We start from the raw sequence: 15,035 nt of genomic DNA, 5'->3' as shown, positions 1-15,035 counted from the left end.
CCCAGAAAACCCCCACAAGCCCCCAGATTCCTGCAGAAACCTCCCCAACTGTTCCCCCAGCCAGCCAGCACTCAGAAATTCAAACTCAGAAAAATTTTCAAAAAAAAAACAACCTGGCCCAATGGTCACAGAAAATCATAAAAATTCCCAAAAAAGGCCCACAAGCTCCCAGATTATCGCAACCCCCCCCCCACAACACCAAGTCCTTGAATCCCAAACACCCCAACCCAAAATCCAAAATGCCCCAAAAAAGTTTTAAAAGTTTAACTTACCAAATGGATGCAAGAGAAGTTCTGGAAAAGTTTTGGAAAAGCTTCAAAAGTGAGCAAAGTCTGAGAAAAGGCTACCAAACCACGTGCTAACAGTTGCTCCTCGAAGTCACGTCGCAACTGCAGCTGTTCAAGCTAAGCACCCTTGGTTTTAACGGTTTTTAGACAAAGGAAACAAAGTCGCGAGACGTTTTCGTCTTGCGAAGCAAGCCCATAGGGAAATTCGTCTTGCGAGGCAAATCGAAAACGGAAAAACCTTTCGTCTAGCGAGTTTTTTGTCTTGCGAGGCATTCGTCTTGCGAGGTACCACTGTACCAAACAAACCACCACACTATAAGATGGTAGTGGTTTGGAGTTACTCGTGCGTAAACTGTCCCCTTTTGGAGCTTGGCTGCCTGGGTTAAACCGTCCTGACTGCACAGCCCATCTCAGTGTGGCTGCCTCAGTCGCTCGCAGAATCTGTCTGTGGGCGTTTCTTAAACCGTTGCCAGCATAAGAGTTGTTTGACTCCCAATCGTCTCCGCCTCTCATTGCGCGGGAGTCTCCTACTCAAGGAGGGCGTGGGTAGTGGAGGACCAGGGCTCTCCTCACTGACTTCCAAGGAAGAATCCCGGAGCCCTTCCACCTCTTCTCCCATTTGCTCTCCTGGATCCTTGGTGTTACGCTGATTTCCTTCCCCCTCCATCAAGCTGCGTCTCCCCCTAGTGCTTGTTCCTTCCCCTGCAGAATCGGAGAGCCTCTCCTTCGCCTGTTGCTCTGATGTCAGTTTCCTGACAAAGATATAAGAAGATTAATATAATTATCATCATCTATACTCCTGGTATTGAACACAATTATAAAATTTATAGAAAAGAAATTTAAAACTGACTTCCAATCAATCTCACTGTACTTTGACTATCCATTACTTTATACCGCACAGTTGCATATTTCTTATATCATTTCTTTTTACCTCCCTACAAACTTATATTTATACAATACAGGGATCAGTCTAATTCTGCCAATATGTTTCCTTTTATTCCATAGTTTTCTAAATATTCTTTAAAGATTCTCCAATCCTTATAGACTTTTTGTTTCAGTTGGCCTCTTACTCTTCCTGTCGCTTTCACTAATTTAAATTTTTTTTAAAGTTCTACATATATTTTTTCAAATAACACAAATATCTGTACATTTCCACTACATATGCAAATAAGACCCAATTTCTTTATTACATCTCCAACATATAGGTGATCTGTTCTTATACATTTTAGCAAGTTTTTCTGGAGTTTGGTGCCATCTATACATCATCTTCATTATGTTTTCCCTGAGACTGTAGCAGGCCATGAATTCCCGCCATAATTTTACCCATTGTTCCATGTAAATATTATAACCCAAATCTTGCGCTCATCTCACCATTACAGCTTTCACTTATTATTCCTTTACCTCCCATTGCAATAGGAGGTTGTATACCCTTGAGATATATTTTCCTTTACTTTGTATCAATTCTTTTTCAAGTTTTGATGTTTCTTTAGCAAGTCCTGCTTTTTTTATCAATGGTTAATCTTTGATTAATGCCTTGCCATGGCGAAGGGGCTTGAATAACTCAGAGAAGCTGAGTTTTCCATGCAGGGCCACCCAAGATGGACAGTTCATAGTGGAGAGTTTTGACCAAACGTGATCTACCTGGAGGAGGAACCTGCAAGCCACTCCAGTATCCCTGCCAAGAAAACTCCATGGACAAAGACAACAGGCATATAAAAGTTATGACGCTGGAAGATGAGCCCCTCAGGTCGGAAGGCATCCAACATGCTACTGAGGAAGAGCGAAGGACAAGTACAAGTAGATTCAGAGCTGATGAAGCGGCTGGGCCAAAGCCGGAAGGTCGCTCAGTTGTGGATATGCCTGGAAGTGAAAGGAAAGTCCAATGCTGTAAAGAAAAATATTGCATAGGAACCTGGAATGTAAGAACCATGAACCTTGGTAAGTTGGATGTGGTCAAAAATGAGATGGCAAGAATAAATATTGACATCCTGGGCATCAGTGAACTAAAATGGACAGAAATGGGTGAATTCAGCTTGGATGACCATCATATCTACTACTGTGGGCAAGAATCCCGTAAAAGAAATGGAGTGGCCTTCGTAGTCAACAAAAGAGTGGCAAAAGCTGTTCTGGGATGCAATCTCAAAAATGATAGAATGATCTTGATACGCATTCAAGGCAGACCTTTTAACATCACAGTAATCCAAGTTTATGCACCAACTACTGGTGCTGAAGAAACTGAAATTGACCAATTCTATGAAGACTTACAACACCTTATAGAAATGACACCAAAGAAGGATGTTCTTCTCATTATAGAGAATTGGAATGCTAAAGTAGGGAATCAAGAGATAAAAGGAACAACTGGCAAGTTTCGCCTTGGAGTTCAAAACGAAGCAGGGCAAAGGCTAATAGAGTTCTGCCAAGAGAACAAGCTGGTCATCACAAACACGCTTTTCCAGCAACACAAGAGACGACTCTACACATGGACATCACCAGATGGGCAGCATCGAAATCAGATTGATTATATTCTCTGCAGCCAAAGATAGAGAAGCTCTATACAGTCAGCAAAAGCAAGACCTGGAGCTGACTGTGGCCCAGATCATCAGCTTCTTATAGCAAAATTCAAGCTTAAACTGAAGAAAGTAGGAAAAACCACTGGGCTAGTAAGATGCAATATGAATACACAGTGGAAGTGAGGAACAGGTTTAAGGAGTTAGATTTGGTGGACAGAATGCCTGAAGAACTATGGATGGAGGCTCGTAACATTATACAGGAGGCAGCAATGAAAACCATCCCAATGAAAAGCAAGAAAGCAAAGTGGCTGTCCAGCGAGGCCTTACAAATAGCGGGGGAGAGAAGGCAAGTAAAATGCGAGGGAGATAGTGAAGGATACAGGAAATTGAATGCAGATTTCCAAAAAAAGAGCAAGGAGAGACAAGAAGGCCTTCTTAAACGAGCAATGCAAAGAAATAGAGGAAAACAATAGAATGGGATACACCAGAGATCTGTTAAGGAAATTGGAGATACGAAAGGAACATTTCATACAAAGATTACCATAATAAAGGACAAAAGTGGTAAGGACCTAACAGAAGCAGAAGACATCAAGAAGAGGTGGCAAGAATACACAGAGAAATTATACCAGAAAGATATGCAAATCTGAAAAACTCAGCAATGGCCAGAGGATTGAAGAAGGTCAGTCCACATCCCAATTCATAGAAGGGCAGTGCCAAAGAAGTGTAGTTGAACGCTCCAGCTACTGCACATTTGCACTCATTTCACATGCTAGCAAGGTTATGCTTAAAATTTTACAAGGAAGGCTTAAGCAGTATGTGGACCGAGAACTCCCAGAAGTGCAAGCTGGATTTTGAAGGGGCAGAGGAACCAGAGACCAAATTGCAAACATGCGCTGTATTATGGAGAAAGCTAGAGAGTTCCAGAAAGACATCTACTTCTGCTTCATTGACTATGCAAAAGCCTTTGACTGTGTCAACCACAGCAAACTATGGCAAGTTCTTAAAGAAATGGGAGTGCCTGATCACAACATCTGTCTCCTGAGAAATCTCTATGTGGGACAAGAAGCTACAGTTAGAACTGGGTATGGAACAACTGATTGGTTCAAAATTGGGAAAGGAGTACGATAAGGCTGTATATTGTCTGCCTGCTTATTTAACTTATATGCAGAATTCATCATGCGGAAGGCTGGGCTGGATGAATCCCAAACTGGAATTAAGATTACCGGAAGAAATATCAACAACCTCAGATGTGCAGATGACAGAACCTTGATGGCAGAAAGTGAGGAGGAATTAAAGGACCTCTTAATGAGGGTGAAGGAGGAGAGCGCAAAATATGGTCTGAAGCTCAACATCAAAAAAACAAAGATCATGGCCACTGGTCCCATCACCTCCTGGCAAATAGAAGGGGAAGAAATGGAGGCAGTGAGAGATTTTACTTTCTTGGGCTCCATGATCACTGCAGATGGTGACAGCAGCCACGAAATTAAAAGATGCCTGCTTCTTGGAAGAAAAGCAATGACAAACTGCGGGAGGCAGTGGAAGACAGAAGTGCCTGGCGTGCTCTGGTCCATGGGGTCATGAAGGGTCGGACATGACTAAACAACTAAACTACAACAACAACAATCTTTGGTGTATTTGAAAATATTGCAGCCAGTCTGTTAGGTGCCCTTTAGTTTCTTCATATTTTTTTCAGTATTACCGATTATTATTAGGACAACAGGATGAACCTATACTAAAAAATGTCCACAAAAAGAGTTCTGTTTCCTTTAAATTCCCTTTGTGATAGGTTTCCCCCCTCATTTGTTTCTTCATTGTTCTAATCCTGTCTTACATGGCATCTCTGCTCCCACTTTTCCAATCTTTCTTTCTACTGTTGAAATTCAAGCTACGTCATTACGCCATCTTTGTTGTTTATGTAAGGGAGTAATCTGGCGTCCCGCCATAGCTCCAGGCAATTTTCCAGTTCTCCCTCTCCTCTAATTCTTATGTCTAATGATCTGGCATCCCACCCAGAGATGGAGCAAGGTCGGTGCGGTCCGCCCCGGGTGTCATCCTGGGTGTGTGACAAAATCCTGGCTATGCCAGATCTCAACCCCCCCCCCCCGGCCGCACCAGAGCGCAACCCCCCAGCCTGGCCGCTGAGCCGGATCACACACCCTGGCTGTGCCACTGTGGTGAATTGCACCTCCCCCGGCTGGGCGTGATTGTCCCACCCCCTGGGTCAGGAGTTGCGCGGGGTGGCGCACCTTTACCCTGCACTCCTGGCTGGAGGAGGCAGGCAGGCAGGGGAGAGGATAGGAAGGAGGCAGGAGAGCAAACAACGGAGGGGGGCAGGAATGGGTGCCGCACTCCCCGTCCTGTCTCTCCCTATGGGTGGCTTGCACCATCCCAGGTGCCGGAGAGACTTCCTCCGCCACTGGTCCCACCAGAGCTACTGCACATCAAAGACCATAGTCCAAATTACTGTCCAATGGAAATTAGATGCTTTAAATCATTTCAGTGTTCTCACACAGTTCTATTTTCATGTTTATCCATAGATATAATTCTGTTCTCTTTTTCTCTTTTTGCTTTTTTAAAAATTTATTATAATTTATTTTTTATTCATTTTGCAATACAAAATATAAAAACACATAACACAATTTTTCACAAATACATTTTTTGGAGTTCCCGCCGCTCTTCTGCAAATCCTCCGTTTTAGTCCTTCTTCCACATTTCTTAATCTAATACTGCCTTTTATTAAAAACCTCCTCCCTCTGATTCCCTTTTTTACAATATTTCTAATATTTTCACAGAGCCTCTTGCAAATGTTAATTGTTCATCGCAAATACTTTTCAAATAGTCTACAAATTTACTCCAGTCTTCAGTGAATCTGTGGTCTCGTAGGCCTCGGATCCTTCCTGTTAATTTATCAAGTTCTGCGTATTCCATTAACTTCATTCTCCATTCTTCCATCGACGGTAATTCTTCTTGTTTCCATTTTTGGGCTAGCAGTATTCTTGCCGCTGTTACTGCGTATAAAAAAAGCTTATGATCTTTCCTGTTTATTTCATTTCCTACCATTCCTAACAAAAATGCCTCTGGTTTCTTAACAAATGTATATTTCAACATTTTTTTCAATTCATTATATATCATTTCCCAGAAGCCTTTCACCTTCTTACATTCCCACCACATATGATAAAAAGTCCCTTCCTTTTCTTTACATTTCCAACATTTATTTTCTCTTTTTGCTTTTTATCAGTTGTTATCCTAATATTAGGAGGTTTGCCAAGTCATTTATATAGCAAATATAGTATTAATTTTTTAAAAGGGTAAAGGCTCCCCTCCCCCCTGACATACCATATTCTTCAACGAAGGAAATTTTTCCGGTTTGAAATGTTGCAACCCAGTAGCTGATTCTCTTGGCAGTTTGTAATCTTGTCCCCTTCATCCTGTACACATCTGTAAATTAAAGCTAATTTCATCCTAATATACAGAAGAACCTCTGCTCTTAATGGCTGTGCCTGGGGGTTACCGATACGTGAAGCGCTTTTGCACTCAGCATCTCGTGCCTCTTGAGTTCCATACCAGAGTGAGAGTCAGTTATCAAGATGATCTGTGAGTGAAGCTCACTCCTCACGGGCCCTGGGGGGAGCTTGTAAGAACAATTACTCCCAAATCATCCTTGTTTTCCTCCACAAATGGTCTCCACTAGCGTGGGAGCTGCATCCATTTAAGGCAGGAAGTACCGGAAGTTGTTGCTGTGGCCCAAGGATTCAGTTATAAGCTCTTCAGGGGCAGACCCAAACAAAACAAGCATGGCACCCTCATGCACCAGCATGGGGCAAAGACCACTTGGAATTACTCTTGTGTGGACCGAGTTGAAATGAATGAGAGTTGTGCAATGGCATGATAGCCATCAATCGGAGAGTGTCTCTGAACATGTGCAGAGTCCCCTCACCTCTGGATAAGCAACCATTCCTCTGTATCTAGGGTTGCAGGGCATAGGCCAGGCCCTGAGAGAAAGGACAAGGTGGTATCCTTCCCATTTCCACACCTGAATCCAACTAGATTGGCAGCTGAGTCTTACTTCAAGAGTAAGTAACCATACCTCAAATGTTGAAGGAAAACACACCACTTTCTGAGGAAGTCCGATCTACTGTTGAACAGCTCTTACTATCAGAAAGTTCTGCCTAATTTTTGGTCAAAATATCCATTCTTGTCATTTGAATCCATTGGTTTGGGTCCTCTTCTCTGGAGCAGCAGAAAACCTTAGAATCTTAGAATTATAGAGTTGGAACAGACCCTGTGGCTTATCCCCCTGCAATGCATGACAGACAACCATCCAACCACTGCTTAAAAACCTCCAATGAAGGAATGGGAGGCCATTCCACTGTTGAACAGCTCTTGCCATCAGAATGTTCTTCTGTCACAATCTTCTTAGTTGTAACTTGATGTCATTGGTTCGGGTTCTGCCCTCCAACACAAGAGAAAACAAGCTTGTTACCTCTTCCATCCCTTTTGATACCTGAACACAGCTATCATATCTCCTCTCAGTCTTCTCTTTACCAGGCTAGACATATCCAGCGCCTTCAAGCGTTCCTCATAAGGCTTGGTTTCCAGACCCTTGATCATCTTGGTTGGCACATGTTCCAGTTTGTCAATGTCCTTCTTAAATTGTGGTGCCCAGAATTGGGCAGTCTTCCAGGTGTGATCTGGCCAAGGCAGAATACAGCAGTACTATTACTTCCCTTCATCTTTGCATTATACTTCTGTTGATGCAGCATAGAACCACATTGGTTTTTGGGGGGTTTTTTTGCTGCTGCCTCACACTATTGCACCCCAGGTTTTTTATTTTTCTGTTCTGCTGCAGGTTGATGAGCAGTTATACCAGCTCCAGCATGAGAAAGCTGATCTCCTCAAGCGCATTGATGAAGACCAGGAGGATCTGAATGAACTGATGGCCAAGCACAAGGCCTTAATTGCTCAGGTAAAGTGGGGGGGTGGAGAGGGAGGCCCACCCTTCAGAGTGGCCTTGCCTTATTTGGGGTGCTTGGACCAGGAGCCCTGGTTGAGCCCTGGTGGCACAATTTAGCTTTCCAGTTTTGTAAGGCTTGGAGCCCTGACTGGCTTCATTCCCCCCACCTTCTTTTGCTAGTCAGCACCCACAGAATCATAAAACTGTAGAGTTGGGTGGGACCCTGAGGGTCATCTAGTTCAACCCCCAGCAATGCAGGAATCTGAAGTAAAGCATCTGTGGCAGATAACCATCCAACTTCTGATTAAACATCTCCAAGGAAGGAGAATCCATCACCTTGTGAGGGAGTCCGTTCCACTGTTGAACAGCTCTTACTGTCACTCTGTTAGCTGTTATTCCATTTCTATCCCATCAGTTTCTCCAAACTGCTCAAGGTGGCACACAGTTTTCCTCTTTCCTAACTGTGAGGTAGGTAAGGCTGAGAAGCAACGACTGACCCAAGGCCACCCATTGAGCTTCATGGCTAAGTGAGGATTTGAATCTCAGCCTCCCAGGTCCTAGTCTGACACTCTGACTACTGTGCCACTAATTCAACAGCCAGCTGATTCAACCAAAATGGTTCCAGTAGCCTCTTTTCCCTTAGGGAGCTCCTCCCTTTCCAGTGATACCGTCTCAGCACCTCCTGTAAAGGTTTGCAAGGTTTGTGGGATACAGAAGGCAATTCCCAGTATGCACACACCTATATGACTTAGGTGCTCCAGTTTTCAAAGGAGCCCCTGCCTTGTCTGACTCTCTTCTGAGGCTCTTCCTTTTTGCAGTCTGCAACAGATATCACCCAGATCCGAGAGCTGCAGACCCAGTTGGAGGAGATGAAGAAGGAAAAGCATGGCCTGCAAGAAAAAGTGAGTCCTCCCCCCCTTTCCAGTACAAATGCAGAACTTAACTCTTCTAATGCTGAAGAATCTCAGGACATCCTGAGAGCCCTGACGCTGGATCAGAGGAATGCCCTTCCTGGCCCAGCATCTGGAAGCAGCAATTCTCTCCTGTTGTTTATGCTGAGTGACTGGTCTTCTGAGGCATGTGTTTGCCACTGCATGTCGATGCTCTAGATAGCTCTGGTGGCTAATATCCACTGATAGACTTCTCCTGAGTACATTTGTCTAATTTTCCTGTTCTGCTGAGGAAGTTGTAGCCAGAGCCAACACTTGAACTGGAAGAACATCCAATGAAGCTGAATGTTGAAAGATTCAGAACAGATAAAACAAGAAATTACTTCTTCATGCAGCACATGAGAGCCAGTGTGGTGTAGTGGTTAAGAGCGGCAGTCTTGTAATCTGGGGAACCAGGTTCGCGTCTCCGCTCCTCCACATGCAGCTGCTGGGTGACCTTGGGCCAGTCACACTTCTTTGAAGTCTCTCAGCCCCACTTACGTCAGAGGCAGCAGGAGGGGAGAGGCTCTTGTGCTCAGGTCCTGTTTTAGGGTTTCCCACTGAGGCATCTGCCTTTGAGAACAGGAGGCTGGATGGGCCATTGCCCTGATCCAGCAGGCTCTTCTTGTGTTCATTCCCAAAGCCTCTTTGAGGAAGGTGTGGCAAATCAGGACCCTGGACAACATCATGTGGGCTCAGTTCACGGAAGGGCAAGCCATCATTTGAGCTCAGAACCAGAGTTATGGAGGTGCCTGGCAGGGCCTTCCCTTCTAGTGACTCTGCCCCTGCCCCACACGAGCTGTCTGCAGTTCTTTAAGGGTCCTTAGTCAGTTCTGCAGGAGCACAAAGCTGCATGGCTGTGGAGCAGCAGAAGCTCCCAGGGAGTCTTCTTCCATCTCCAAGGCTGGTGGGAGAGCCACATGCTCAGGCCAGAGCCCTGTGGAATGGGGTGCTGAGGGATCTACCCCAAGTGGGTGACTTGCGAGCCATCTGGATCAGAGTCTGCCTTGTGGCAATGCTAGAGACATGGCTCTGATTATCTTTTCTGTAAGAACTTAAGGAGAACCCCACTGGATCAGTGATCAATGGCCCCTCTATCCCAGCCTCCAGCTTCTCACAGAGGTGAAACAGGGACTTCTGGGAGTCCCAACAGCAGAAAGTGAAGGTGACAGTCCCCTGTTGGCTGGCCCTCAGCATCACATGCCTTTTTTGTCTGTGCCCCCCGCAAGAAGTCTGAGGGCAGCAACCCGAGAACTGGCCTTTTTGTGGCGGCTCCCTGCTTGTGGAATGCTCTCCCCAGGGAAGCTTGCTTGGCACCTTCATTATACATCTTTAGGCACCAGGAGAAAACATTCCTCTTCAACCAGGCCTTTGGCTAACTGAACAATCTATGACCTTTTGAACTGTGTGTGTGGGGGGGGTTATTGTTCATGTTTGTTACTATGCTTTGTATTTTTGTGTTTTCGTATTGTAAACTGCCCTGTGATCCTTGGGTGAAGGGCAGTACAGAAATTTAATACATCACCATCATCATTTAATACTAAGAGGTACAGTGCCTTTGTAGGTGGAGGTTCTGCTTTAGCTGTTGCAGACAATATGTCTAATCCCATTGTGAAATCTTCTACCCAAAAAGCCATCTCCATTGTGGCAGAGTTGCTGGTGATCCACGAAGTAATTATTTTTGTCAGTGCTGACTCCTATGGTCAGTGAGTCATACTACATTGACTTTTGGGTGCTTGAGGGAAGTTGTGTTAATTGGATTGCAAGGTGCCAGGACTTGTGGAAAGAAATGGGCAAAGCGTGAGGGTTAGCATCAAACCTGGCTGAATTCTTCTTCAAATGTGTAAGTTGAGCAATTCCACCTGCGCCCAATGGGTTGCTGTTGATTATGGCCTTGCTGTGCTTTATCACCTTAGAGGTGGATTTGCATTCTTCCTATTGATTTCACTGTTGTAGCTTTTAACTGTGCACTGCTTGTGAGAGGCCCCTGGCCTGAATATAAACAGGATATAAATTGTGGAAATTAAATAAAATGGCAGGAATTGAGTTAAATGATCTCTTGTCTGGAAACAGCTGCAGGTGTCCCAGGCCCGGGTTGTCTATTTGGAGCAATCAATGGTGGAGAGGTCCATTGTCAGCCGCCAAGAGGCCCTGATTTGTGACCTGGAGAACAAGATGGAGTTCCAGAGTGTGCAGATCAAGCGCTTTGAGGTTTGGATGGCCTTGCCCTTGGCAGACTGGGGAGGATGTTGATCAAGACCCCCAGAGAACAAATCACAGGGCCATAGCCCAGGGGCAGAGCCACTGTCTTGCATGCCGGCTCGGTCCCAGGCTCAGTCCCCAAGGGAGGGCTCAGAGATACCCCTGCCTGAAACCTGGGAGAGCCATTGCTGCCAGTCAGTGCAGACAACACTGAGCTAGATGCACCATTGGTTCATTGGCAACTCCTCATTTGCACAGGGGTTACATTCTGAACCTGCGTGCATGTCAGGGAAATTGCATAAAATGAGGAGTCATCTGTCTGTTCCATAAAAGCCCCACTGATGGGTGAGGAAGAAGCTTCCCCATTAATCAGCTGAACCTGTCAACAAGACCCACTGCCCCTCTGGCTCACATGAGGCACAGGGGGCTTTCTGGCATGCAGGAAAGTGCAGCTTTTCTGTGTGTCAGCTGCTGTTAGCTGGGAGTCTCAGCAGAGCCCCGCTGCACCTCCAGCTCACGAGGAGACCCACCCTGGAGCCCAAAGAAAATGTCCCTTTTGAGCTCTGGGGAGGGTCTCCTCACCAGCTGGAGGCAAAGCAGAGCTTTGCTGAGGCTCATCAGGTCTCCCCACACACTTCCAAGTTTCTGGAGCCTCACATCCATGTGGTCACACATAAATTGAACACAGGTACATTGGGGGGGGGGGAATGCCTGTCAGGCAGCTTTGCGTGTTCCTAAACATTATGCTATGGGACGTGGGTGGCGCAGTGGTCTAAACCACTGAGCCTCTTGGGCTTGCCAATCAGAAGGTCGCGGTTTGAATCCCCGCGACAGGGTGCGCTCCCGTTTCTTGGTCCCTGCTACTGCCAACGTTGCAGTTGGAAAGCACACAAGTGCAAATAGATCAATAGGTATCGCTCTGGCGGGAAGGTAAGCGCCGTTTCTGTGCACTGCTCTGGTTTTGCCAGAAGTGGCTTAGTCATCCTGGCCACATGACCCAGAAAAACTGTCTGTGTCTGCGGACAAACACCGGCTACCTTGACCCAGAGTCATCTGCGACTGGACTTAACTGTCAGGGGTCCTTTACCTTTTTTAAAACACTATGCTACAGACTTTAACTTATTTAATTTTCATTCCAACCACCCAGAGAATCCTGGGAACTATTTTCTATAAGAAGAGCAATTGTGGCATTAATGGTTTTAGCATCTGAATAGGAATGGGAGACATGGGTTCAAATCCCTCTTGGACCATGAAGCTCATAAGGTGACCTTGGGCCAGTCACTGACTCTCAGCCTAACTGCCCCCCCCCCCCCGGCATATTGAGAGGCTAAAAGGAAGAAGGCTCTCCCGTCAGATGTCAAGGAAATAAAAAAAAATCTGACTTTTAGAAGACATCTGAAGGGAAGTTTTTAATGTTTGATGTTTTACTGTGATTTTATTGGAAGCCACCCAGAGTGGCTGGGGCAACCCAGTCAGATGGGCAGTAAGGTTCTTGGGGAGTACAAGTCCACAGCACAATTTTCACTTGTGCATCGCATCCTGCTGGTGTTGTATCTGTCATTGTAGAAGGCAGAAAAGAAAAGAAAGAAGGGTGGTTGGACTAGATGACTGTTGGGGTCACTTTCTACTCTCCAGTTCTGTGATTCTGTGACGGGTTTCTGTTCGACTCCCCCCCCCCCCACTGCCCCCTAACTCTTCTCTCTCCCCAGGTGCTGGTTCTCCGTCTTCGGGACAGTGTGATCAAGATGGGAGAGGAGCTGGAGAAGGCGAAGGAAGGGGAGGCGCGGGAAAGAGAGAAGACCTGCTACTACCAGATGAGGATGGAAGAGATGAAAGCAGACCTCAGTGAGCTGGCTCAGAGGGAGCTGGAGGCCAATCGCAGGCGGGTGGAACTGGTAAGAGGGCCAGGAATGGGGGTGGCGGGTGGGAGAATGGATTTATTTATTTTCAGTTGGCTCTTCATTGAATGTTTCCAATCCCAGAGCAGGGAACAAAGCAGTAAAAAAGAGGGGGGAAATATGCCAAAATTACTTATACAAACTCGCAACATATGAATGCATATAAAAACAGACTTGCCACGGCGAAATTCAATGATATTTGGAATGCATTTTTAGAAATACTGTAATAGGTTAAGATCTGGTGAAGTACAATAACAACCTTGTAAAGCATACAGTTTTGGGTTCCCCCCTCCTCCCTTTATTTTCCTTTCTACATGGGTTCTGTTTCTCTTTCTCTTTTTCTCTCTTTTGTTTACGTCTCACAGTGTTTATTGCACATATATTTATGTACTTTTTGAACTTTCAATAAAGATGTTAAAAACAAAAGAAAAATAATATGCCAAAATTACGGAATCTTATAAACAGGACCAATAAACAACTAAACAAATGCATCATCCGGTAAACAAGAGAAATTAAAGCAGGATGTGTAGGATGTGTATAGAGTCTACGAGACAAACGTGAAATCACACACACACACACACACACCGCATTGGGAAGGATAGAAAAGACCTGGGAGAAAATAAACAAGTGGAAAGCCTGGATTAAGGATAAATGAGATAAATTGAATCAAAATGCCACCAAAATACTCTTTGTAAAATTTTCAGAGAGCTAGCAAGGAGTGACAAAGAAGACACTGGGAGAAAGGTTTTAAAGAATTAGCTTTCCTCCGTGATTGGACGTGAAAACTGCCAGCATACTCCAGCACCTCCCCTTCCATTTCCCATTATGGTGCCGATTACATTATTTCTGTAATTTTTGAGATGGGCTACTTGGCTTAGATTAGATTCCCAAGAGCTTCTGCTTGGATCGCTTCAGAGAGTCCCCCACTGAGACACACTTGGGTTTAGCATGTTATCTGCATCCAACCTCATGCCTAGAGACCCTGCTTTTCCGTGTACCCTGTGTACGCTAGTGGTGGTGATAAGACTATGGAGTCACCTCGAAGGTCATGCTAGGATACAGGGATCAGTCGTGGCCAACAGGACTGGTGGGACAGAAAGCCAGGCTACTAATGGTAGGCAGAGCGAAGAGGAGGGTGCTGGCCTGTGCACACGGCGAGACTTAGGCTTAGGTCAAAGGAGGTCTCTAAGCCTGTAGAGAAGATCCAGGACACACAAAAGAAAGTCCTTCTTCATGCAGCACATTGTTAAAATGTAAAATGTGAAACTCCCTCCCAGAGGAGGCAGCAATGGCCGGCTGTAAAAGAGGACTGGACACTTTCCTGGAGGGGTAGAAGGCTACAATGGCTTTCAGCCACTATGGCTGCTCTGCCTCCATGGACAGAGCTGTGATGCTTCTAAAGAGCAGTTCCTGGAAAGCGCAGGAGAGGGAAATCCACAGCCGACAGATGCTTGGCCACTGTGAGAACTGGATGCTGGACTGGGTGTGCCATTAGTCAGCAGGCTCTTCTTACGCTCTTAGAGAAGGCATTAAAACAAAAAATTAACTGGAGAGCAAATGAAAGCTGGATTTATTTATTTTTTAAAAAAAATGAAATGCAAAATGCCCTCCTATCCCTTGTGTAATTTATTTTAGGCCTTTTAGTTCTGCGGCTCTGAATGCTGGTGCCACAGAGTCCCTTCTGACAGCAGACATCCTTCCTAATTGCAGAAGTTGTTATCACAAAGCCTTCCCCAGGCAGTCTTGCACTTCTCTGCCTTGGCGCTTGCAAAACTGTTCACGCTTTGCACGCCTTAATAGTTTCCCAGCTTTGGTTGTGACTTTGATGGAAGAAGGAGCTTAGTAATAATTTCATGACTCCCGAAAAGGTCTGATCCCCTCTGACTACAAGCTGTGACAGCAAGGTGGAAATTGAGAGATTTGGGCATTCTTTTCCTGCAAAAAAGGTGGGAGGAAACCACCCCATAAGATTCAGCCGGGAAATTTTCACTGAGGATACCTTGATAAAACTCTGTGGTTCTTTGTGGGGGAAAGTTATCTTACCCTACTTAGTAAATTCTGAGTTTTGTGGGAAATAAAAAGTATGGCGGCTTTCTATCAGCCCAACAGCAATTTATCAGCACTTAAGATCAGCTAATACCAATTACAGCCATTGCCTTTGCTTGATGGATTTGCAAGAGATTTCACCTGAGAGGTTTTGTGGAGGTTTTGTCACTTCAAAACTGGCAAGCAGCCCTGATGAATATTACTTAATA

General features: G+C 45.3%; 1 protein-coding gene across 5 annotated transcripts in view; it reads left to right on the top strand.

Moving 5' to 3' along the window:
• MYO18B (myosin XVIIIB) overlaps window positions 1–15,035 on the top strand; it is a 349,431-nt gene that overhangs the window by 256,727 nt on the left and 77,669 nt on the right. For all 5 annotated transcript variants that reach the window (XR_014519475.1, XR_014519476.1, XM_083476633.1 and 2 more), the window contains 4 exons: window positions 7,647–7,763; window positions 8,570–8,653; window positions 10,754–10,891; window positions 12,592–12,777. Coding sequence is in view for 3 of the 5 variants with exons in the window: in XM_083476633.1 (XP_083332759.1) it covers window positions 7,647–7,763; window positions 8,570–8,653; window positions 10,754–10,891; window positions 12,592–12,777 (525 nt within the window). In the remaining 2 variants the exon portion in view is untranslated. The remainder of the gene's footprint in view (window positions 1–7,646; window positions 7,764–8,569; window positions 8,654–10,753; window positions 10,892–12,591; window positions 12,778–15,035) is intronic.

Source organism: Podarcis liolepis, assembly GCF_965112155.1.
Source record: "Podarcis liolepis genome assembly, chromosome: 15".
NCBI lineage: Eukaryota > Metazoa > Chordata > Lepidosauria > Squamata > Lacertidae > Podarcis > Podarcis liolepis.
The sequence above is the reverse complement of the archived record's forward strand: the minus strand, read 5'-3'. Positions and strand labels throughout refer to the sequence as shown.